The 20,485-nt window shown below is 34.5% G+C and overlaps 2 protein-coding genes across 2 annotated transcripts; both read right to left on the reverse strand.

Moving 5' to 3' along the window:
* Nucleotides 1-1,759, reverse strand: LOC111992187 (abscisate beta-glucosyltransferase). The gene has a single exon (XM_024024025.2). It carries the CDS (start codon nt 1,732-1,734, stop codon nt 295-297), a length of 1,440 nt encoding a protein of 479 aa, XP_023879793.1. The 5' UTR covers nt 1,735-1,759; the 3' UTR covers nt 1-294.
* A 4,018-nt stretch (nt 1,760-5,777) lies between these two features.
* On the reverse strand, nt 5,778-7,368 carry LOC111991668 (abscisate beta-glucosyltransferase). Its single transcript, XM_024023467.2, has one exon. It carries the CDS (start codon nt 7,272-7,274, stop codon nt 5,853-5,855), a length of 1,422 nt encoding a protein of 473 aa, XP_023879235.1. The 5' UTR covers nt 7,275-7,368; the 3' UTR covers nt 5,778-5,852.
* Between the last annotated feature and the right edge of the window lie 13,117 nt (nt 7,369-20,485).

The raw sequence follows: 20,485 nt of genomic DNA on the forward strand, positions 1-20,485 counted from the left end.
GAAATCAATGCAAACTTTATTTTACTCATCTTCATTATTTCGACCTTAAATAGAACCTACAGAGTTCCTTTTTCTTTCTGCTGCATTCCAATCTGATTACATAATCTTCATTGCACACTTTGTATACACCTCCTAAGAAATCGTGTTTCATAATTTCAATTAAAATTATGAACTAGTAAAAACATTATTTTATAATTTTAACTTAATCATATTTTTAAAATACGATTTCAGCCCTTGTACTTGTTCGTGTATATTGAGTGTGCAATACCAGAGTGTAATAATCATTACCCTCCACTATCGACTCTCATTTTTCTTTGTGGATTTAAGCTCCTCAATTAAGGCATCAGCATCTATAGACGAAGATCCACCCACTTGAACAGCTTTCTTAGCCTTCTCTGCAAGCTCTTTAGCTCGTTTTCTCATCTCTACAACCTCATCACCACCACTCATCAACCTTTTCACTCCCACCTCCACCTTCTCCCTCACAACCAACGCTTTCTTTTCAGAACTAAAAGACATCCACTCCATGCTCCCAACTTGAACTCCAATCCCCAACACATCAGTAACCAATTTCTCATTGGAGAACTGTTCAGCAGAGAGTGGCCATGTAATCATAGGCACACCACAACAAACTCCCTCTAACATAGAGTTCCATCCACAATGAGTCATAAACCCTCCCACAGCACCATGTTCTAATATCAACAACTGGGGTGCCCACCCTCTTATTATCACACCCTTCTTTGATTCCTTAATCCTCTCTTCAAATCCTCCAGGAAGACAATGATCTTCATCTTTGAAGGTTTTTCCAACTACCCAAATGAATGAACAATTGGAAGCCTCAAGAGCATGAGCAACCTCAAGGAACTGTCCAGGAGCAAAGCTGGGTTTGCTTCCAAAACTAATATAAAGAACTGAATTGGGTTCTTTCTCATTCAACCACCTTAAACAACTTTGATCGGCTTGCTTGCCTCTCTCTGCCTTATCTGTAGCATTTTTGTTACATAGAGAAACTGGTCCTACAAGCCAAGCCTTCTTTCCCATCTCCTTTCTGAAATAGTCTGCATAAGCTGGCTCCAATTCGTAGAAACTATTAACCACAGCCCCAAAGCTCTTTTCTTCATCTTTCGCCATCCTATCAGAACGCCCAGATTTGTCTCTAAGAAAAACAGGAAGCTGAGACCTTGTCAACTCGATCCGATCAGGAAGACCCGGAACCAAAAGAGGCTCATAATCCGAACCCATTTTCTCATGAGGTTCATACTTTCTTATATTCTCTGTAACACAGCGAGGAAAGCACCCACTACCATTGAAAACGATCCTTCTAATTCCGAGCCCATCGAAAAGCTCAGCAGCCCAACGGTGAAACATGTCGAAGACAATGCAGTCGGGTTTGTGTTCAATGAGGAAGAGTTTCAGAGGCTCTCGGAGGACTGTGGTGTCGGTGGAAGGGGTGGCTGACATGTCTGAGTCAGGTGAGACGGCACCGTCTAGTAATTGGAGAGCGTGGATGGAAATTGGGTGGCCAGAGTTTTGGTCACGGAGGATGGAGTTTTGGAACTGAAGAGCATTTGTGGGTGTGACTATGATTGTGGATTTGGCTCCGTGGGAAGCAAAGAGTCTTGCTATGTCTATCATTGGGATTTGATGACCCCCACCCACATAAGGAAAGAAGTACATTTCGACTCGAGGAGCTTCTGAGTCCATTAATGCTCTAAGAGGCAGAGAGTTGGACATGAAAAAAGACGAATCTTTATGTTCCTGATTTATTAAGAGTTGCAGAAGCATGGACTTTATAGTAGGATTTTATTCTGACGTCATTGGTGACTTCTACTTTGATTGTGACTTTCGGTGGAGTTTTCCCACTGCTTTTAGCACACATGTGTGTCAAACGTACACACCAACTTTTTGGACACAAAGATACATACACTAGTCAATCAAATGATTGGTTTTAAGGGATAAGGGCAGGATCTTTTCACATTCAGTGACAGAAGTAGTTTCTTTCTGGGTTTTATGATGTCGATTTTTTTTCACAGACGACTTTGTTGTGATAGTTAATAATTACTTACCATTTTCACACGTCCTTACAATATTTTTTGCACTTCTCACGATTTACTATATTATAATTATGATAAAAATGTTTGTCATCCTAAATTTTCTTTTATGTGAGACTTAGGGTTTGTTTGTTTTACCATCTCAAACTCACATTTTTACATTTTAAATAATATTATATACTTTTTTCATACACTTTTTTACCCACATATTTTTCAAAATATTACAAATAACATTACTTAAACTACTCTACCAAACACTCCTTTAGAGTCCGAGGCAAGTGTCAAGTTATGGATTGATGTGTTTTGTGGTCAGCCACCCTTTACTCTCCTTTTGTATTTTTGTTTACCCATTGTATCTTATTGTTTATCGTAAAATTATGTCAAACTTATAAAAAAAAATAAAAATAAAAAATAAAAAATTGTTGATTGTAAAATTTTGTAGAATATTTACCAAAAAATAAATAGTAAAATTTACAAAAATACATAGTAGCTCTCTCCTCCATTTGGTGGCAGGGCTGCCGATCTTATGGGTTGGTCTACGTTCCAATGGACTAGAGGTCGCCGATGGTGGCTGGGAGTAATTGGTTTTGATGGTTTGTGCTTATAAGTTATAAAATTTGATAGCACGACAAACGCCTAAAAATGTTATAATAGAACTTTTTTCAAATATAAGTTTGCGTTAAATCTACATGTAAGTTTCTACTACACTGGTAACTTCACGGGTATTAAAAATGAAAAATAAAAGACGGTAATGAAATATTAATTTTAAGGGTTTTTTTTTTGTCTTTTAAATTTTGTAGTCCACACAATCATTTTGATTGAGCCGCGGCAGCCACCCACGTACCAAGCTTGGCTTTTTAGTTTTCACACCCCCAAACTTTCTTTCTATCCAAAAAAAAAAAAAATATCACAAGTTTTTTTCCCCTACTAATAACAGAGAATCCAAGTTCACCTTTTTTTTTCTTTTTTCTTTTTTTTTTAATTTATTTAGTTAACCACTTATTCAAATACATCCTTCAGTTTACTCTCTATTTTTCTCTTTATTTCATTTAAATATTAGATTTAATTTCACTAATATTCCCTAAACCATAAAGGTACTCGTACTTTGTAATCTAAATTATGAAAACTTACAAACACTACTCCAATTGTAATAAAGTTTGTAAATGCATCTCATAGTCTGATTCACAATTCAAGTTAACATTCATGTGCAAGCCACTTGACCATTTTAAAATGAATTCCCCACTTTTGCCCTTGCACACAATGCTAAATTACTAAATAACACTTACTACTTTCAAAAATGAACCAAAAGACCTAGCCCACTTGTTTAAGTAATCACGTGACTAATTCTCCCAAAATTCTCACTCTTTACCAACCCCAAAACTCCATTGTCCCTCTCTTGCTCTCCAACTCAGTCTCTCAAAAATGGAAAACAAGCTTGAACCCGATTTAGAAAAAAGTATAAAAAGCTCTCACAACCATTAAGATTGCAATCAAGGTCGATTTGAATTTATTAGCTTTGTTCTTACTATGAGAATTGTGATCCAATGGGACCGAGATTCGTTTCTAATGGTAAAACAAAATCTCTCGCTAGAAATCTTAAGGTGGAGATTCAATTAGGGATACATTTCCCCGTAACCTCAAGGACCAACATAGAGTCATCACTTAATTTAATTTAATGAAAAATTGAGAAAATATCAAAGTAAAGTTGATTAACGAATAATAAAAAATTATATGAAATATCATATAAATCAAAATTGCATAACCTTTGTCTTGAATACAATCTAGTAAAAAGATACAATACTTTGTGTTAGTGGCAGCTCTAAGAATTATTTCTAGAGTAGTCATTAAGAAACTTAAATTATACAAAACATAATAAAAAGATAACTTGAATATATATCAATATCACAAAAACAAAAACAAAAAACACGCAAATAATTGAAGTTTTTAAATTGTCCTTCTACTAACAAAATTAAAAGGAAAATAGACTAAAAATAGATAACATGAGAACTAGTCTGAAAGAAAGAAATAGAGTGAGAGATAATCTAAAATAATAATAGAGAAGAGAAAATTTGAGAAAGTGAGACAAAGACGAGCAACAGATGATACCTATTGTGGATGCAAGCTAGCTAAGCTGCCAAGAAGAGCAAAGTTGTCAATGTCGTCAAGGAGAACTCATGGACACAATATCTCTCTTGGTACTGTTTTTTAGGAAAAATAAAATTAGGGATTAATCTTATGAAATGGGTTGAACAAGTTATGAATTTGAATTATTAAGAATTTGAATAATTAGATTTTTTTTTTTTTTTTTTTTGGGTTTAAGGGGTTAAGAATTATGTTTGAGTGTCAACATTATTTTTGTGAGTAATGATAGGGACACAACATTAACTAATGTTAGTATATAAAAAAAAAAAATTAATTCCAAAATTTGGTGGGCCTTTGTGTGAATTGGCAAGCTAATTGAAGAATATTATGAAATTGTTGTGACATTTTGTTGTGTCCCTAACATTACTCTTATTTTTGTTGAATCCAAATTCTTGGAATTCTTAGAGTATTCAATATTTTTTTAGGGTAGACAAAAGAGGTTAGTTTGAAGAGAATTATGTGAATATATATATATATATATAACTTTTTTTTTTCTTGTTCTGCTTGCAAGTCAAGGTGTTCATATGAACACCATGACTTATGTGTAAAGTCGCCACTACTCTATGATGTAACTCAATGATGTAATTAAGCCTAATCTATGTCTCTAAAAAAAAGGGACTAAGTTTGAATGCTATGTTCTAGAGTAGGAAGGAATTAGACAGCCACCTTGCCCAATCTAAAAATTTTCTTCAAGAGTACAATTTTCAATATAAAGTATAAACAACTCGCTTGCTTACCTGTTGCAATAGTTAAGATTAAAGATTTAGCTTTTGCTTAGAATCATCAGGACATGTTAAGTTACCTTGTTTTGCTTGTTCACCTTGTCTTTCTCCTTTGAGTCACATTCATAACTTATTAGATCATCTAACTTCTTGAACTTTTTTCTTTTCTTTCTCAAATAAAATTTCAACCTATAGTATTCACTCTGTATTGATTCTTTTTTATTATCAAGCAACAATATAGTATTCACTCTGTACTAATTCTTATTTATCATCAAGCAACGACACTAATTAGTTTTTGATATATGCAGTGTTTAAACTCTAAATTTCTTATTTAACAACAACAAACTTTACTACTTAACTTTACTACTTAAACTTGCTAGAATCCACAACTTATTGAACTGAAAGAACCTGGCCAAATTTACCATTGAACTATGGCCAAATCACCTTCCATGATTCTATCAGATCAGTAGGCATTAGCACGTATTGCCTGGTACATATCCCTCAACAATCGAGCGGTTAGTTAGATTTTTGTTCAGGCTAGAGGAGGTACACCTCAGAGAGAAGGGCTCAACCAAAACGGGATTTTCTTGTGCTTTTTCACTCTTTGCTTTTGGGCATTTCTTCGGGCATTTGTGATTTGGGGCATTTTATCGAACATTTGGCCTGCGTTACATTAGACACTCAACAGCCAGACCACGCATTATCTTTCCTTGCATAACCATAAATATTTTGTTGCCAACCGAATCTCAAAGTGACAGCTTACAAAGTTAATCGACTGTAGCAAAATTTACGAGTCCTAAGATTATATTTTACAGAAGTCTAACTGCCCATCCAAGAGCTAAAATAAAGTGTAAAGCGCCCATCAGAAAAACAATAGAAACTTCATTTCATGAATCTTCATTCTTTTGGCAAGCGAGTAAGTGACTACAATATTACTCTATGAATTCACATTTTTCTTTAAGGATTTAAGCTCCTCAATTAAGGCATCAGCATCTATATACGAAGATCCACCAACTTGAACAGCTTTCTTGGCCTTCCCTGCAAGCTCTTTAGCTCGTTTTCTTATACCCACCACTTCATCACCACCACCCATCAACCTTTTCACCGCCACTTCCACTTTCTCCCTCTCAACCAACCCTTTCTTTTCAGACTTAAAGGAGATCCACTCTTTGCTCCCAACTTGAACCCCAATCCCCAACACATCAGTAACCAGTTTCTCATTGTAGAATTGTTCAGCAGAAAGAGGCCATGTAATCATAGGCACACCACAACAAACTCCCTCCAACATAGAGTTCCATCCACAATGAGTCATAAACCCTCCCACCGCACCATGTTCTAATATCAACAACTGAGGTGCCCACCCTCTTATTATCACACCCTTCTTGGACTCCTTAATCCTCTCTTCAAATCCACCAGGAAGGCAATTTTCTTCATCTTTGAAGTTTTTTCCAACAACCCAAATGAATGAATAGTTGGAAGCCTCAAGAGCATGAGCAATCTCAACAAGCTGTCCGGTAGCAAATCCGGGTTTGCTTCCAAAACCAATATAAAGAACAGAATTAGATTCTTTATCATCCAACCACTTCATAAAACTCTGTTCATCAATTGAGGCTTGTGTGCCTCTCTCAGCCTTATCAGCAACATCTGTGTTACACAAAGAGGCTGGGCCTACAAACCAAGCCTTCTTTCCCATCTCTTTTCTGTAATAATCAGCATAAGCAGGCTCCAATTCGTAAAAACTATTAACCACAGACCCAAAACTCTTGTCTTCATCTTTTTTTCCCATCTTAGCAAAACGCCCAGATTTGTCTCTAACAAAAATAGGAAGCTGAGACCTTGTCAACTCGATCCGATCAGGAAGACCTGGAACCAAAAAAGACTCATAATCCGAACCCACTTTCTTATGTGGTTCATACTTTCTTATATTCTCAGAAACACAGCCAGGAAAGCACCCACTACCATTGAAAACAATCTTTCTAATTCCGAGCCCATCGAAAAGCTCAGATGCCCAACGGTGAAACATGTCGAATACAACGCAGTCAGGTTTGTGTTCAATGAGGAAGAGTTTGAGAGGCTCTTGGAGGACTGTGGTGTCGGTGACAGGGGTGGCTGACATGTCTGAGTCAGGTGAAACAGCACCCTCTGGTAATTGGAGAGCGTGAATGGAAATTGGGTGGCCTGAGTTTTGGTCACGAAGGATGGAATTTTGGAACTGAATAGCGTTCGTGGGAGTGACTATGATTGTGGATTTGGCTCCATGGGAAGCAAAAAGTCTTGCTATGTCAATCATTGGGATTTGATGACCTCCACCCACGAAGGGAAAGAAGACCATTTCTACTAGAGGAGCTTCTGAGTCCATGGATGTTCTAAGAGACAGAGAGCTGGAAATAGAAAAATAAAAGAGAATCTTTTTTATGTTCCAGGTTTATTTGATTTGGAGAGAGCGTAGATAGATTTCAAGCTGGCTTTTATGCTTGCTAACGTCATTGGTGACATATACTTTGATTGTGATTTTCACACAAACTTTTTGCACAAAAGATTTTTTTTTTTTTTTGGTAAACAAAAGGGCAATCCCTTAATACGAATACAGGTAAGATTTAAGAGTATTCACAGTATTACTGTTTTAAAATTTAGCTTTTTAGTTTTACCAAAATTTATTTTATTTATTTTATCTACATACATATTGTAATAGTAGATATATTTTAGTTTTCAACACAATAAAATAATATAAACATCAAAATAAAATAATATATCCTTACAATAAAATAATATATCCCACTATCAATAATACATCTACAGTACAACCACAACCACCTCTACCATTAACCACAGCCACAACCACCACCACCACCACCACCACCACTAACAGTCCACAGCAGGAAAAAAAAAATCACAAACCAAACAAAATCACCAATCTTTTTCCTCAATCCAGACCAAACAAAATCACCAATCACAAACAAAATAAAAAAAATAATTAAAAAAAAAAACCAATCACAAAACTGGAGATGGAGGACTAGGCGAAGGCGTGGGTCGAAGACGTGCGGCTTGGGGCTTCAATCGGCGGCTGGGACGGCGTGGGTCTGAGGCGATCAGTAGTTAAGATAGCTGGGACGACGTGCGACTGGGATGGCATGGTTCTGAGGCTGGGGCTGGGACGACATGCGATTAGAACGGCTAGGACGGCGTGCAGCTAGGACAGCTAGGCCGACTGGGACAAGAGAGATGAGCTTCAGAGTCAGATGAGATGAGAGTGAACGAGAAAGAAGAATGAAAAGCTTTTGTGCAATGGATTATTTTAATGTGCCGGTGGAATAAAATAATAGTTTTTTTTTTAGCTCTCATGAACAGTGCACATCTAAAGATAGATGTGCACTGTAGCAGTGGAGCTAAAAAAAATAGATTTAGCTCCACTGCTGGAACATCATTTTAGTGGCAGTGTTTCTATAATATAGCAATATAGCATTATAGCTACAATGCTGCAAATGCTCAAGAACAAAAGATCAATCCTTTTGAAGCCTTTATCATTAATGGGATAATTTCTTGGTGGGTAAACGGTTTGATTATAGATTTTTTTGCAGAAGGAAAAACTCAAAAAATCCTTCTCTCCCCTGCACAGAATATAATTAGCCCATTTGGTAAGAAATTTTTAATAACATTGTTGTTGTTTTGTGAAAATATGTGTAGATAAAAAAATGTGTGAAAAATGTGTAGATAAAAAAGTGTGTGAAAATACATGTAATGTTGTATAAATACTGAAAACTGTTGTTTAAACAACAGTAACAAACAACCCATATCATCCAAAAGATTAAAACTTTATCATAAAATTAATAATAAAAAAACCATGAGTTTTAAAAAAACCATTAATAAGGCTTCAAAAAAAAAAAAACCATGAGTTTTAAAAAAACCATTAATAAGGCTTCAAAAAAAAACCATTAATAATAAAAAGAAAGAAAGACACATATAGATGTGTTTTCCAAGCAAAGAAGTTTTGGTTGCAGAGAAAACATTAGATGAAGTGGGTGGGTGGTAATGGATTATTAAGCTATCACTCCGCTTCTAGGGTAGTGCCCTTAATACAACAGTTTCCTCGATGTACAAAAATATTAACCATATTTCATGTATATTTATTATCCTTTAGTTTTTTGTGTATTCTTTTTGCAATGCAGGTTGTCTAGTCCTAATATTATTTTGTAGGTTGGGGAGGGGGATGATAACAAGAAAATTTAATAGCTTATTTGGATGGAGGGGGAATAGAGTAAAAGGAATGAGAGTAAGTTAAATTACCTTATTTAGATATTTTTTAAGGAAGGAGGGGGGATTTGGAAAGGCTCTAACGACTTCTAACCCCTCATTTTTAATTCTCCCAAATGAGAGAGATTTGGAGGAAGAGTAGAGCATAGAAATATTAGATCAAAAGAATTACCAAATTTACCCTTACCATATTAACAAAATTATAAACTATAAAAAGTTTAACTATTCCCTTCCCCATATTTAATTTTAAAAGCATCCAAACAAGGTAGAGAATAATAATTCCCCTCTACTCTCCTCCCCTCTACTTCCCTCTACTCTCCTCTCCCTCCAAACTTCCAAACATAGCATAAAAGTATTTGTCGTGGCGAATAGTGAAATAAAAATTACTTCCTCCGTCCCACCTTGTTTGTCCTGATTTAAAAGTCAAAATTTTTAAGAGAACATCATTTATTGTCTTGTTTACCTTTTAAAAATGTATAAGTTTCCAAAGCTACCCTTAAATAAATTTATCAAAAAATTGAATTAATAAATTAATATGAGTATAATAGGAACATTAGTAAATTAATGACTTTTATTTTTAGAAACATGACAATATTTTGGGACATCTCAAAATGGAATAGAGGACAAACAAAGTGGGACGGAGGGAGTAAAACAAAATTTGCTACTTTACCTTTTGTTTTTGTGTTTTTGTGTGTGTTTTTAACTGTTAAAGTGAGGCTTGGTTTTTGGTTTGGAAATCTTAAACTTAATATACAAAAAGAGAGTTAGGAATACAATTTGTGTGTGTGGATTTGAAAACTTTGATATATATATATATATGTGGGATTAAGGATGAGGCATCGGATGGGAGAGATAAGAGATTACATGGAGGAAATGCAAAAGAAGAAGAGGAGAGAGATGGAACAAAATGGTTGAATGGGAATTGGAAACGTTTTGTTTTGTTTTTTTTTTTTTTTAAGGTCTACCTAACATAATTCATACACTTGATGTTATTTTTTCTACCCGTACATTTAGGAGTGTCTATAATATATATATATATATATATCATGCCATAACTAGTCTTTTCACTCATAATAATACTTAGGTACTCACGGAACACGGAGTATGGTACTCTCTTCTCACATTCATGTTGAGGTCCACTCATTAAATTCATGGTAGAGTCAACCATAAATGTAAGAGGAGGGAGTATCATTTCTCCATACTTTGAGAGTACCTAAGTATTACTATTTTTCTCTTCCTTTTCTTTACTTTGTAAGCTATTATATATATATATATACACGTAAAAGGAATGGCAATTTGGTAACAATTATATGATTGTCTTCCTTCCAACATTTTTATTACTATTTTATTTTTGTTTTAGAGTTGGGGAGGTGAGATTTAAACCCTAAAACATCTCTATTAGAAATATCATTTGGTACTAGTTAAGCTATAAAGTTCCTGACTACTTCCAAGTTTTTATAAGAGCATCAGTATTAGTGGTGGTAAAATGGCAACTATTTTACCATTTCAAACACCAAAAAGAGCCTAGTATCAATGGTGCCAAAGCTAAAAAAATTTAGCAAGTTGCTATAGTGAACTAATATTTTAGTACCAGTTTACTATAGCAACTTGCTAAAAATTTTTATTTATTTCTTGTTTCTCTTACGCTTGCACACACTTTCTCTGTCTCTTCTCTGTCCTCTCTCATTTCTCCTCTCCTCTATCTCTCCATCTTTCTCCGCCTCAAGAATCTCTCTTCACTCCCTCGCTCTTTTTCCACCTGAAGCATCTCTGATCTCCTCTATCACGTTTTGGTATTGTGGGATTTAAGATAGTGGAATGGGATGGATATCGAGTTCACTGGCCATCATTTCGAAAAGGGTCGGGCTAGATCGAGTTTTATCAGGTAAGGGAGATAGTGACATCAAGTATAGTAGACCTGCAGTGAGTGTGGAGTTGAATTTGGTGAAGCTTGACGGGAATGAATAATGACCGTTCATCGTTGTTGTTGTTGAAGTGGCTGTGAAATCCATTACGGGTGATAGACTACCCGAAAATAATTGGATCCTTAAGCTAGATGAAGACTCAGGTTCTAGGTTTGGGTTTGAAGTACAGTGAGGAGGTGGAGATGGAGGAGGTGGGGTTGGTGGTGGTGGGGGGGGGGGGGGTTTGAGTTTGAAGCTAGACAGCACTAGGGATTGCTTTTGTCAAGTGAGGCAATGGTGTTTTTGGCTAGGCAGTCCAGCAGTGGGTTGGGCAATGAGTATTTGGCAATGGCTATGGCTGCGTTGTGATGTGATGTAGGGTTATAGGTGGCTGGGCAATGGGTATTTGGTTGATCTTGGTTCAAATAAGAGAAAGAGACGAAGAGGAAGAGAGAATAAAAAATATTAAAGAATGAATATTTAAATGAAGTGTAAAAAAAAAAAAAATAGAATCATGTATTGTAAAGTGAGGTGTTAAAATAGACAAAATAGTTTTTTGAGTTGTTAAATGCTAAATTTTTTAGGATCACCAATGTTGATATTCTAACCAGGAAAATGGGATAATGTGTTCCAAACCATTTCAATGGAGTGATTTAATTGGTTTTTTTTTGTGGCTATTGGTGTGAAATACCCCATTGTCAGTTAATAACCAGAGTAGTCTATTTTTGTGTTCCAGGATAAATCACTAGGATCTTTTTGAAAAGCAAATACAAGGAAAAGGAAAATGTAGAAAACCAGAGAAAAGAAAATGAGAGATTTTGATAAAATGAAATTTTAAGTTCTTGATCTTTTCGATTCTAGTTACAGACTCCAATATATACATAACCAACTCCGTAGAGTGTGGAATTATCCTAACAAACTATAGCATAAACTAATCAGGTGCTGACACGTGCATAGACGAATCAGATGCTGACACGTGGATTTGTATCAATAACTAACTCCACTAATAACACCTAACTTAAGCTACCTACAATTCATAGCTCTACTACAGGTCGCTTTGACTCAGCTTTATCATATTGTTTTACACTTTTTTCAATATTTTTCAAGGTCAAATAATGTTGTAAAATGTTCCCTATTTTTAATTATGATGTACCTCAACGCATGAACAAAAACAAATTTTTCCAGATCCGAGTAAAAGACGAGGTTGTAGTATTAAAACATATAGTAAGGGTTATCTAAACCTCTGTGGAGATATATCTCAGAGAAAATAAGCATTAAATAGATACACCTCTCTGCTTTAGGTATAAACTTTTTGATAGTTTAACCTACAAGCCATCGAAATTGTATCATGTCGTTTCTCCGACCTTGAATATGACACTTATCTCCTTTCTAAGAATGGATGGTTCACGCTCAGATCAGAATGAATTCTCAGCCTATTAATAATATCTCTGGAAATAGAATTTTTCCTATGGAAGGAGAAAAGGACATCATGAGCAGCACCAAAGAAAATATTTATGAAAAAATGCCCAAAGCTTTTGACACCAAACTTTGCATGTCGTTGCCATATAATATTAGGGGAACCAAACGGAATTTTGTGCTAGAGTTGAAGAAAAGTCTGAAAATAAATAAATAAAACAAGTGTTATAAAAGAACAAGAGCAAAAAAACAAAAACAACAAAAAGAGGGTAAACGTATTAAATAGTTTGGCTGCAGCTCACTCTTAATAAATGGAGTTAAGTGTGGTTCACCAAGTCCAGCGTTCTCCTCTTTAAAATTTAGAGGCTGCACATCTTTTAAGCCATCTATCCTTGACTCATAAGTGAAAAAACATGGTGATGAAGAGGGCCAATATGAAACTGAAGTAAAGGGATCCGAGAACTCAGAGAGAGTTGAGGACATTGTTCTAGGTTGTGTTTTGACAAGTTTGGTTTTGTTTCACAGTCCTGTTTTGAGGTCTAGGACAGTGATAGAGCTCTAGGTTATGTTTTGAGTTTTAACAAGTTTTTTTTTTTTTTTTTTTTTCGAATTCGGTAAGCTGAAGAGTATTGTCGATGACTTCTGGCTATTTATAAGCACACAAATTTCTGATAGGGCATGGCTGGCATACATTAATGTACCCATCACAGTGTTACTTGCGGTGTAGTACGGTGCGGTTATGCTATTTTGCAAGAGGTTTTAATGTGGTTTTTGCGATTTAGCGAACACCCCTACATAACACCCTGACTAAGTTAACTAGTCAAGGAGCAGCAAAGGGAGTGAAAAGGATGGGTCCACTAGTCAAGGAGCAGCATCCACGGGGAACTCAATTGTGCAGTAGAGAGAGAAAAGACAAGTTTGATACATTTTCATATCCATTTATATGCAGCAGAGGAAGAAAAGATAAGATTTGATGATACTAGGACCATATGGAGCCAGCTAAACCACTAAAGGACGTTATTATCAAATTCTTAAGTATGGCCACACGTTTTCCCTTTTGATTACTTATTTATTTAAGCTCAATGTTTTCCATTCTAAACATCTACTTAAGGCTTAAGTCATGCAAGTATGTAGCACCATTTCAAGTCTTTCACATATATCACTACAAAAAATTGGATCTACAACCGCATTTTTTTCCCAGGGGTTTTAAAAACGCCACTATAGGAGACCTAAAACAATGCTTTTAGAAACAGCCACAATAGGTTCACCTATTATGGCAGTTTAAAACTAGTGCTTTTTAAAAAACTGCCACAATAGGTAGAGCTATTATAATAGTTTCCAACTGCTACTATAAGTTTGAAATTTTTTTTTTTTTTTTGGTATTTTAAATGAGTTTTAGAACCACCACTATAAGTTTGCTCATATTAAGGACCTATTACAACAGTTTAAAACCGCTGCTAGGGGTTTGAAATTAATTTTTTTTTTTTGTATTTTAAATAAACTATTACGGCAGTTTTAGAATTGCCGCTATAGGTTTGCTCATATTGAGAACCTATTACAAAAATTTTAAATCTGCCACTATAGGTTTGAAATTAACATTTTTATTTTATTTTATTTTATTTTTGTATTTTAAATAACCTATTATGACTGTTTTAGAACTGCCGCTATAGGTTTGCTCATAATGAAGACCTATTACGACGATTTTAAAACTGCCGTTATAGGTTTTACATTAAGAACTCTTCTTCTTCTTTAAAATGACCTATTATGGCGGTTTTCAAACCGCCACTATAGGTTTTAACATAGCCCATAATTTAATGACTAATTGCAACAATTTCAAACTGCCGTAAGATTGCAATCATAGTCAATTTGAATGACCTATTGCATGAAAGTCACTTCACCATTTTAAAATAAAGTTCCCACTTTTACCCTTGCACAATGCTAAATTACTAAATAACCCTTACTACTTTAAAAAAATGGACCAAAATACCTAGCCCGCTTGTTTAAGTAATCACATGACCAATTCTCCCAAAATATCCACTCTTTCTCAACCCCAAAACTTCATTCTCCCTCTCTTACTCTCCACCTCAGTCTCCCAAAAATTGGAATGAGCTTGAACTCGGTTTCAAAAAAGTCTACAAAGCTCTTATAACCACTAAGATTGCAATCATAATCCATTTGAATTTATTAGCTTTATTCCTACTACAAGAACTATGACCTAATGGGACTGAGATTCTTTTCTAATGGCAAAACAAAATCCTTTGCTAAAAATCTCAAAGTGGACATTCAACTAGAGAAACATTTCCCACTAACCTTAGGGACTTACATGGAGTCACCGCTTAATTTAATTAAATGAAAAATTGAGAAAATCTCAAAGTAAAGTTGATTAATGAATAGTAAAAAATTATATGAAATATCATATAAATCAAAATTACATGGCCTTAGTCTTGAATACAATCTAGTAAAAAGATATAATGTTAGTGGAGGCTCTAGAAATTATTTCTAAAGTAGTCATTAAGAACCTTAAACTATAAACAATCTAACCAAAAAAGAACTTGAATATATCAATACCACCAAAAAAAAAAAAAAGGCAAATACATGAAGTTTTAAATTTTCCTTCTACTAACAAATTCAAAAACTAAAAAAGGGACTAATGAGACATAAAGTGAGAACTAAGAATCGTAAGATGAGAGTAATAAAGTGAGAGATAGTATAAAAATGACAATAGAGAAGAGAAAAATAGAGAATGTGAGAAAGAGACAGAGAGCAACAATGACACCTATTGTGACTATGAGCCGAGTTGGCAAGGAGAATAAAGTTGTCATGGCCGCCAAGGAGAACTCACAATCACAGTATCTTTTCTTTTCTTTTTTTCTTTTTTTCTTTTTTCTTTTTTTTTTTTTTTTTTGAGAATGATCACAGTATCTCTCTTGATAACATTTTTTAGGAAAAATAAAATTAGGGATTAATTATATGGAATGGGTTGAACAAGTTACATATTTGAACGGACTTTTGTTAAATATTTTGGTCATCTATTGTTGTTTGAGCTATTTTTACTGTTATTTGGACTATTTTTTATTGTTATTATTTGTTCTCCTTTTTATAGGAGGTTAAGGATTATGTTTAGGTGCCAATATTATTTTTGTAAGTAGGTATACAACAAAATGTCACAACAATTTCACATTTCTAAATTAGTATACCAAAAAAACAAAAAAATTAATTAGAGATTATGGTGGGCCCATGTGTTAATTGGTAAGCTAATTTAAGAATATTCTAAAAATTTTGTGACATTTTGTTGTGCGGCTAACTTTATTCTTATTTTTGTTGAACTCAAATTCTTGAAATTTTCAAATCAAGGTGTTAAATATTTGTTTTAGGATATACAAAATAAGTTAGTTTAAAATAATTAGGGGAAATTACACTTTACCACCCTAAACTATACACCAGATTACACTTTGCACCCTAAACTATTCGGATGCACGTTTTGCACCCTAAACTATCACATTTGTTACACTTTGCACCACAATATTAATTTTACTGTTAAGTTAAACAGAAATTGATAACATGTGACTTGCATGTGATTTTTGTTTAAGTGGCACAAAGTTTAAAGACAAAAATACCATCCTCACAAACAATTAAAACAAAATCTCTCTCTCACGTGAGTAACATCTCCTCCTCTCCCAAATCAAAATCTGTCTAACACTAAATCCCCAACAGCTCTCACGCATGGCCAACAGACCTTCCCTCTCTCGGCCAACAGCTCTTCCCTCTTTCTAGGCCAGCAGCTTTCATTGTTCAGTTGCTTCTCTCCCCAAATCTTGCTAAACATCTATTGGAGAATATTAAATATTTTTTTGAAGAGGGCGATAATCTATTATCATAGTCATTGCTACATGCGAAGACACATGATGAGTTTGAAAGGTAAGAGCTTATGAGAAGTTTATCGAAGCAAAGCACTCCCATATTGAAATCCATCATGAAATCTAATGATTGAATATTTTCTTCTCCGTTAGCAAAAGACAATAATCCATCATATACATCAAATTCCAAGGACTTATTATTAAATTTATTTTCTTCTCTGTTAGCCAAAGAAAATAATCCATCTTACATATCAAATTCCAAAGACTTATTATTTAATTTGTAGTCAATAGACTACAGTCCACGGATAGTCATGAATCTTTGGTGTCAAAACTGCGTGAGAGCTGTTGGGGATTTAGGGTTAGACAGATTTTGATTTAGGGGAGAAGGAGATGCTACACATGTGAGAGTGCTTTGTTTTAATTGTCTGTGTTGAGGGTATTTTTGTCTTTAAACTATGTGTCACCCAAGCAAAAATCACATGCCAGGCACATGCTATTAATTTCCGTCTAACTTAATGGTAAAACTTACATTGGGGTGCAAAGTGTAACAGATGTGATAGTTTATGGTACAAAATGTGCATTTGAATAGTTTAGGGTGCAAAGTGTAATCTAGTGTATAGTTTAGGGTGGTAATGTGTAATTTTCCCTAGAACTATTTAAACATATTTACAATTGAAATAATTAAACAGATGGCTAAATCATATCAAACTCCTTAAACAGCACTATAAATATAGGTACACTCCTTTGAACATCAAAGCACCAATCTTTTGAAGAGCTTTGATTAATACACAAAAGCCTAAATTTTTTTTCATGCGTTTCTCTCTAACTTATATCCTTGAAACTTTCAAATCTTGATAATAATAATAATAATTGTGGAGGGTAGAAACTCAAACTTATATATTGAGCCCAAAGTCCTATTTGGGGATTACTGTGTGTCCAAAGAGAAGGAACCGGTTGAGATGGAGTCCATCTGGAAGAAAGATACCTAGAAACGAAGGAGGAGTACAATCCGAAAAGGTCACCAGCGGTTCGAAAAGGTCTTACTCCTTGGATACGAATAGTCTTGATTAATCAAACGTGTGAAAAGTCCGAATGATCTTCCTAGCAACCCCAATGATAAAGATAAGCTCTGAGTATGTCTGGAGATAATAAGAACGAAGAAATATCTAAAGGAAAAGCTGCTACCACCGTATTAAATGCATTGCAGCAACTTTTCTGGCTGCGTTTATGTGGAGAAAACTCCTGAACAGTGTAACCTCAGCTACTGCCACTCACAAAAAGTTAAAGAAGATACATGACATGGCATACATTCAAGTAGGTACCCAGATGAAGAACAAGTGAACGATGGGGATGATGGGGAAGGATGCTATATAAAGAAGAAGGGCTCTTGATAAAAGGGGGAGAGGAAAATATACGATAGGAAAGGGAGAGAGGCTTTACTGTAGCTCTAAGAACTGAAATCACTACTCAATTTAACATGAACCTCTTCGGACTTCAATTCATTTCGGCTTTACGTGTATCTTTCTGCTGGTTTATACTTGGAGGTTGTAACCAATCATTGTTAATTCCATAATCAACCTAGCTCTATCATCCACGCTTTACAAATTTATTGTTTTGGGCTTGGGTCACAAATCCTAACCCCACAATAATAATAATAATAATAATAATAATAAAACAACTTTCAAATCAAAACTAGTTTTGAAGAGAAGAATAAGAGAATCTTCCTTTGCTAAAGGTTTTATATGAAAAGAAAATCTGTTCTACTCTTAAGGATTCAATGATAAAGAATTGCCCATACTATTTTTTTACTCAAATTTATTGTGTGCAATATTCTTAGTGGTTAAAAATTTGAGAGATAGCCACTTCTTCGCCTTAAGACAAATTATAATCACCTTAAGACTAGAACAGAAAAGACAAGAAAAGAAAAGACTAGAACAGAACAAAAATAAGCATTCAATTCAGGCGGCTTTGCTGAGTTTTGAAATATCAATTAGCTTTAGATTTTCCAAGTACTTTTTACCAATCACATGACTATTAAAAACAATCTGTGAACCACACTTGATGTTTAAAGAACTGCCTGTTATGCAAATCCACTGAGATTCAACTGCTAAAACATCAGAAGTCCCTACCACCTCATTATGTTGCTCTGTTTCCTTTCTTCTATTGTCATGAGTAACAGTTTCACAGTCTAGTTTTTCTATAGGGTTTTTTTTTTTTTTCAAATTCCTCAACTTTTTCAGGCCAAAAAACTACTTGTTTCATTTCAGAATTGGGCATTTACACTTTCTATTCTGTGGTTCTGACTTTGCTGAGTCTCTACAACTCGTTGTTTCCTTACAAATTCTTTTTATGTCTCTTTTCATTTCAGAATTGGGCATTTCCACCTTTTTTTTTTTTACGAAGACACATGATGAGTTTGAAAGGTAAGAGCTTATGAGAAGTTTATCGAAGCAAAGCACTCCCATATTGAAATCCATCATGAAATCTAATGATTGAATATTTTCTTCTCCGTTAGCAAAAGACAATAATCCATCATATACATCAAATTCCAAGGACTTATTATTAAATTTATTTTCTTCTCTGTTAGCCAAAGAAAATAATCCATCTTACATATCAAATTCCAAAGACTTATTATTTAATTTGTAGTCAATAGACTACAGTCCACGGATAGTCATGAATCTTTGGTGTCAAAACTGCGTGAGAGCTGTTGGGGATTTAGGGTTAGACAGATTTTGATTTGGGGGAGAAGGAGATGCTACACATGTGAGAGTGTTTTGTTTTAATTGTCTGTGTTGAGGGTATTTTTGTTTTTAAACTATGTGTCACCCAAGCAAAAATCACATGCCAGTCACATGCTATTAATTTCCGTCTAACTTAATGGTAAAACTTACATTGGGGTGCAAAGTGTAACAGATGTGATAGTTTAGGATGCAAAATGTGCATTTGAATAGTTTATGGTGTAAAGTGTAATCTAGTGTATAGTTTAGGGTGGTAATGTGTAATTTTCCCAAATAATTATGTATATAATTTTTTTTTTGTTTTCAAGTCAAGATGTTGATGTGAACACCATGGCTTACATGTAAAGCTACCACTACTATATGGTGTAATTACAATATAGTAAATAAAAAAATTAATAGAAAATTATATTGATAATCCTAATTTATGTCTATTAGATTAAGTTTGGATGGATTCTCAAAAAAAGAAAAAGGATTAAGTTTGAATGTTATGTTATAGAGAAAGAAAGTAGTAGACACTCACGCTGCCCAATTTAAGAATTGTCTCTTAGGGTACAATGGCCAATATAAGCAACTTGCTTACCTATTGCAATCCATTTGCACTTGTTGCACAAGCTAAAATTAAAGATTTAGCTGTCTTAAAAGCCTCACTCTGCCAATTAAGTTACCTTGTTTTCCTCGCTCACCCTACCTCTCTCCTTTGAGTCACACTCATGACCATAACAAGAATTCATTGACCATCTTCTTGTTTTTTAAATTTTTTATAGATAGAATAGAATTTTAACCTATGATGTCTATTTCATAATGATTATTCTTTATCATCAGGTAAAAACATTAATTAATTTTTGATATATGTATAGTTTAAACTCTGAATCTCTTATTTGATAATAAAAAACTTTACTAATTAAGTTAACTGAAATTCATAACTCTTTGAACCTAAGAATGGGGCCAAATTTACCATTGGACTAAGGCCAAATCACCTTCCATCAGATCAGTAGGCATTAGGACATATTAGTGCCTGGTACGAATCCCTCAACAATCGAGCAGTCAGTTGGATCTTTGTTCAAGTCTAGAGGAGATACACTCCAGAGAGAAGGGCCCAACCAAAACGGGATTTTCTTGTGCTTTTTCACTCTAGAATGCTTGTGAGCATTTATTCGGGCAGTTGAGATGTGGGGCATTTTATCGAACATTCGGCTTGCGTAACATTAGACACTCAATCGTCTTGGACCATGCACTATCTTCTCTTGCATAACTATAAATATTTTGTTGTTAACTGAATCTCAAAGTGGCAGCTTACAATGTTAATCAACTGTACTTAACATGCCAAAATTTACGAGTCCTTTGATTATATTTTACCAGGAGTCAACTGCACATCAAATAGCAAAGAAAAAAAGAGTCAACTGC

Source organism: Quercus suber, unplaced genomic scaffold (genome assembly GCF_002906115.3).
Source record: "Quercus suber isolate HL8 unplaced genomic scaffold, Cork oak 2.0 scaffold_341, whole genome shotgun sequence".
Classification (NCBI taxonomy): domain Eukaryota; kingdom Viridiplantae; phylum Streptophyta; class Magnoliopsida; order Fagales; family Fagaceae; genus Quercus; species Quercus suber.

Coding starts and splice junctions, on each gene's coding strand:
- LOC111992187 (XM_024024025.2), bottom strand. CDS start 1,734: ATGTCCAACTCTCTGCCTCTTAGAGCATTAATGGACTCAGAAGCTCCT.
- LOC111991668 (XM_024023467.2), bottom strand. CDS start 7,274: ATGGACTCAGAAGCTCCTCTAGTAGAAATGGTCTTCTTTCCCTTCGTG.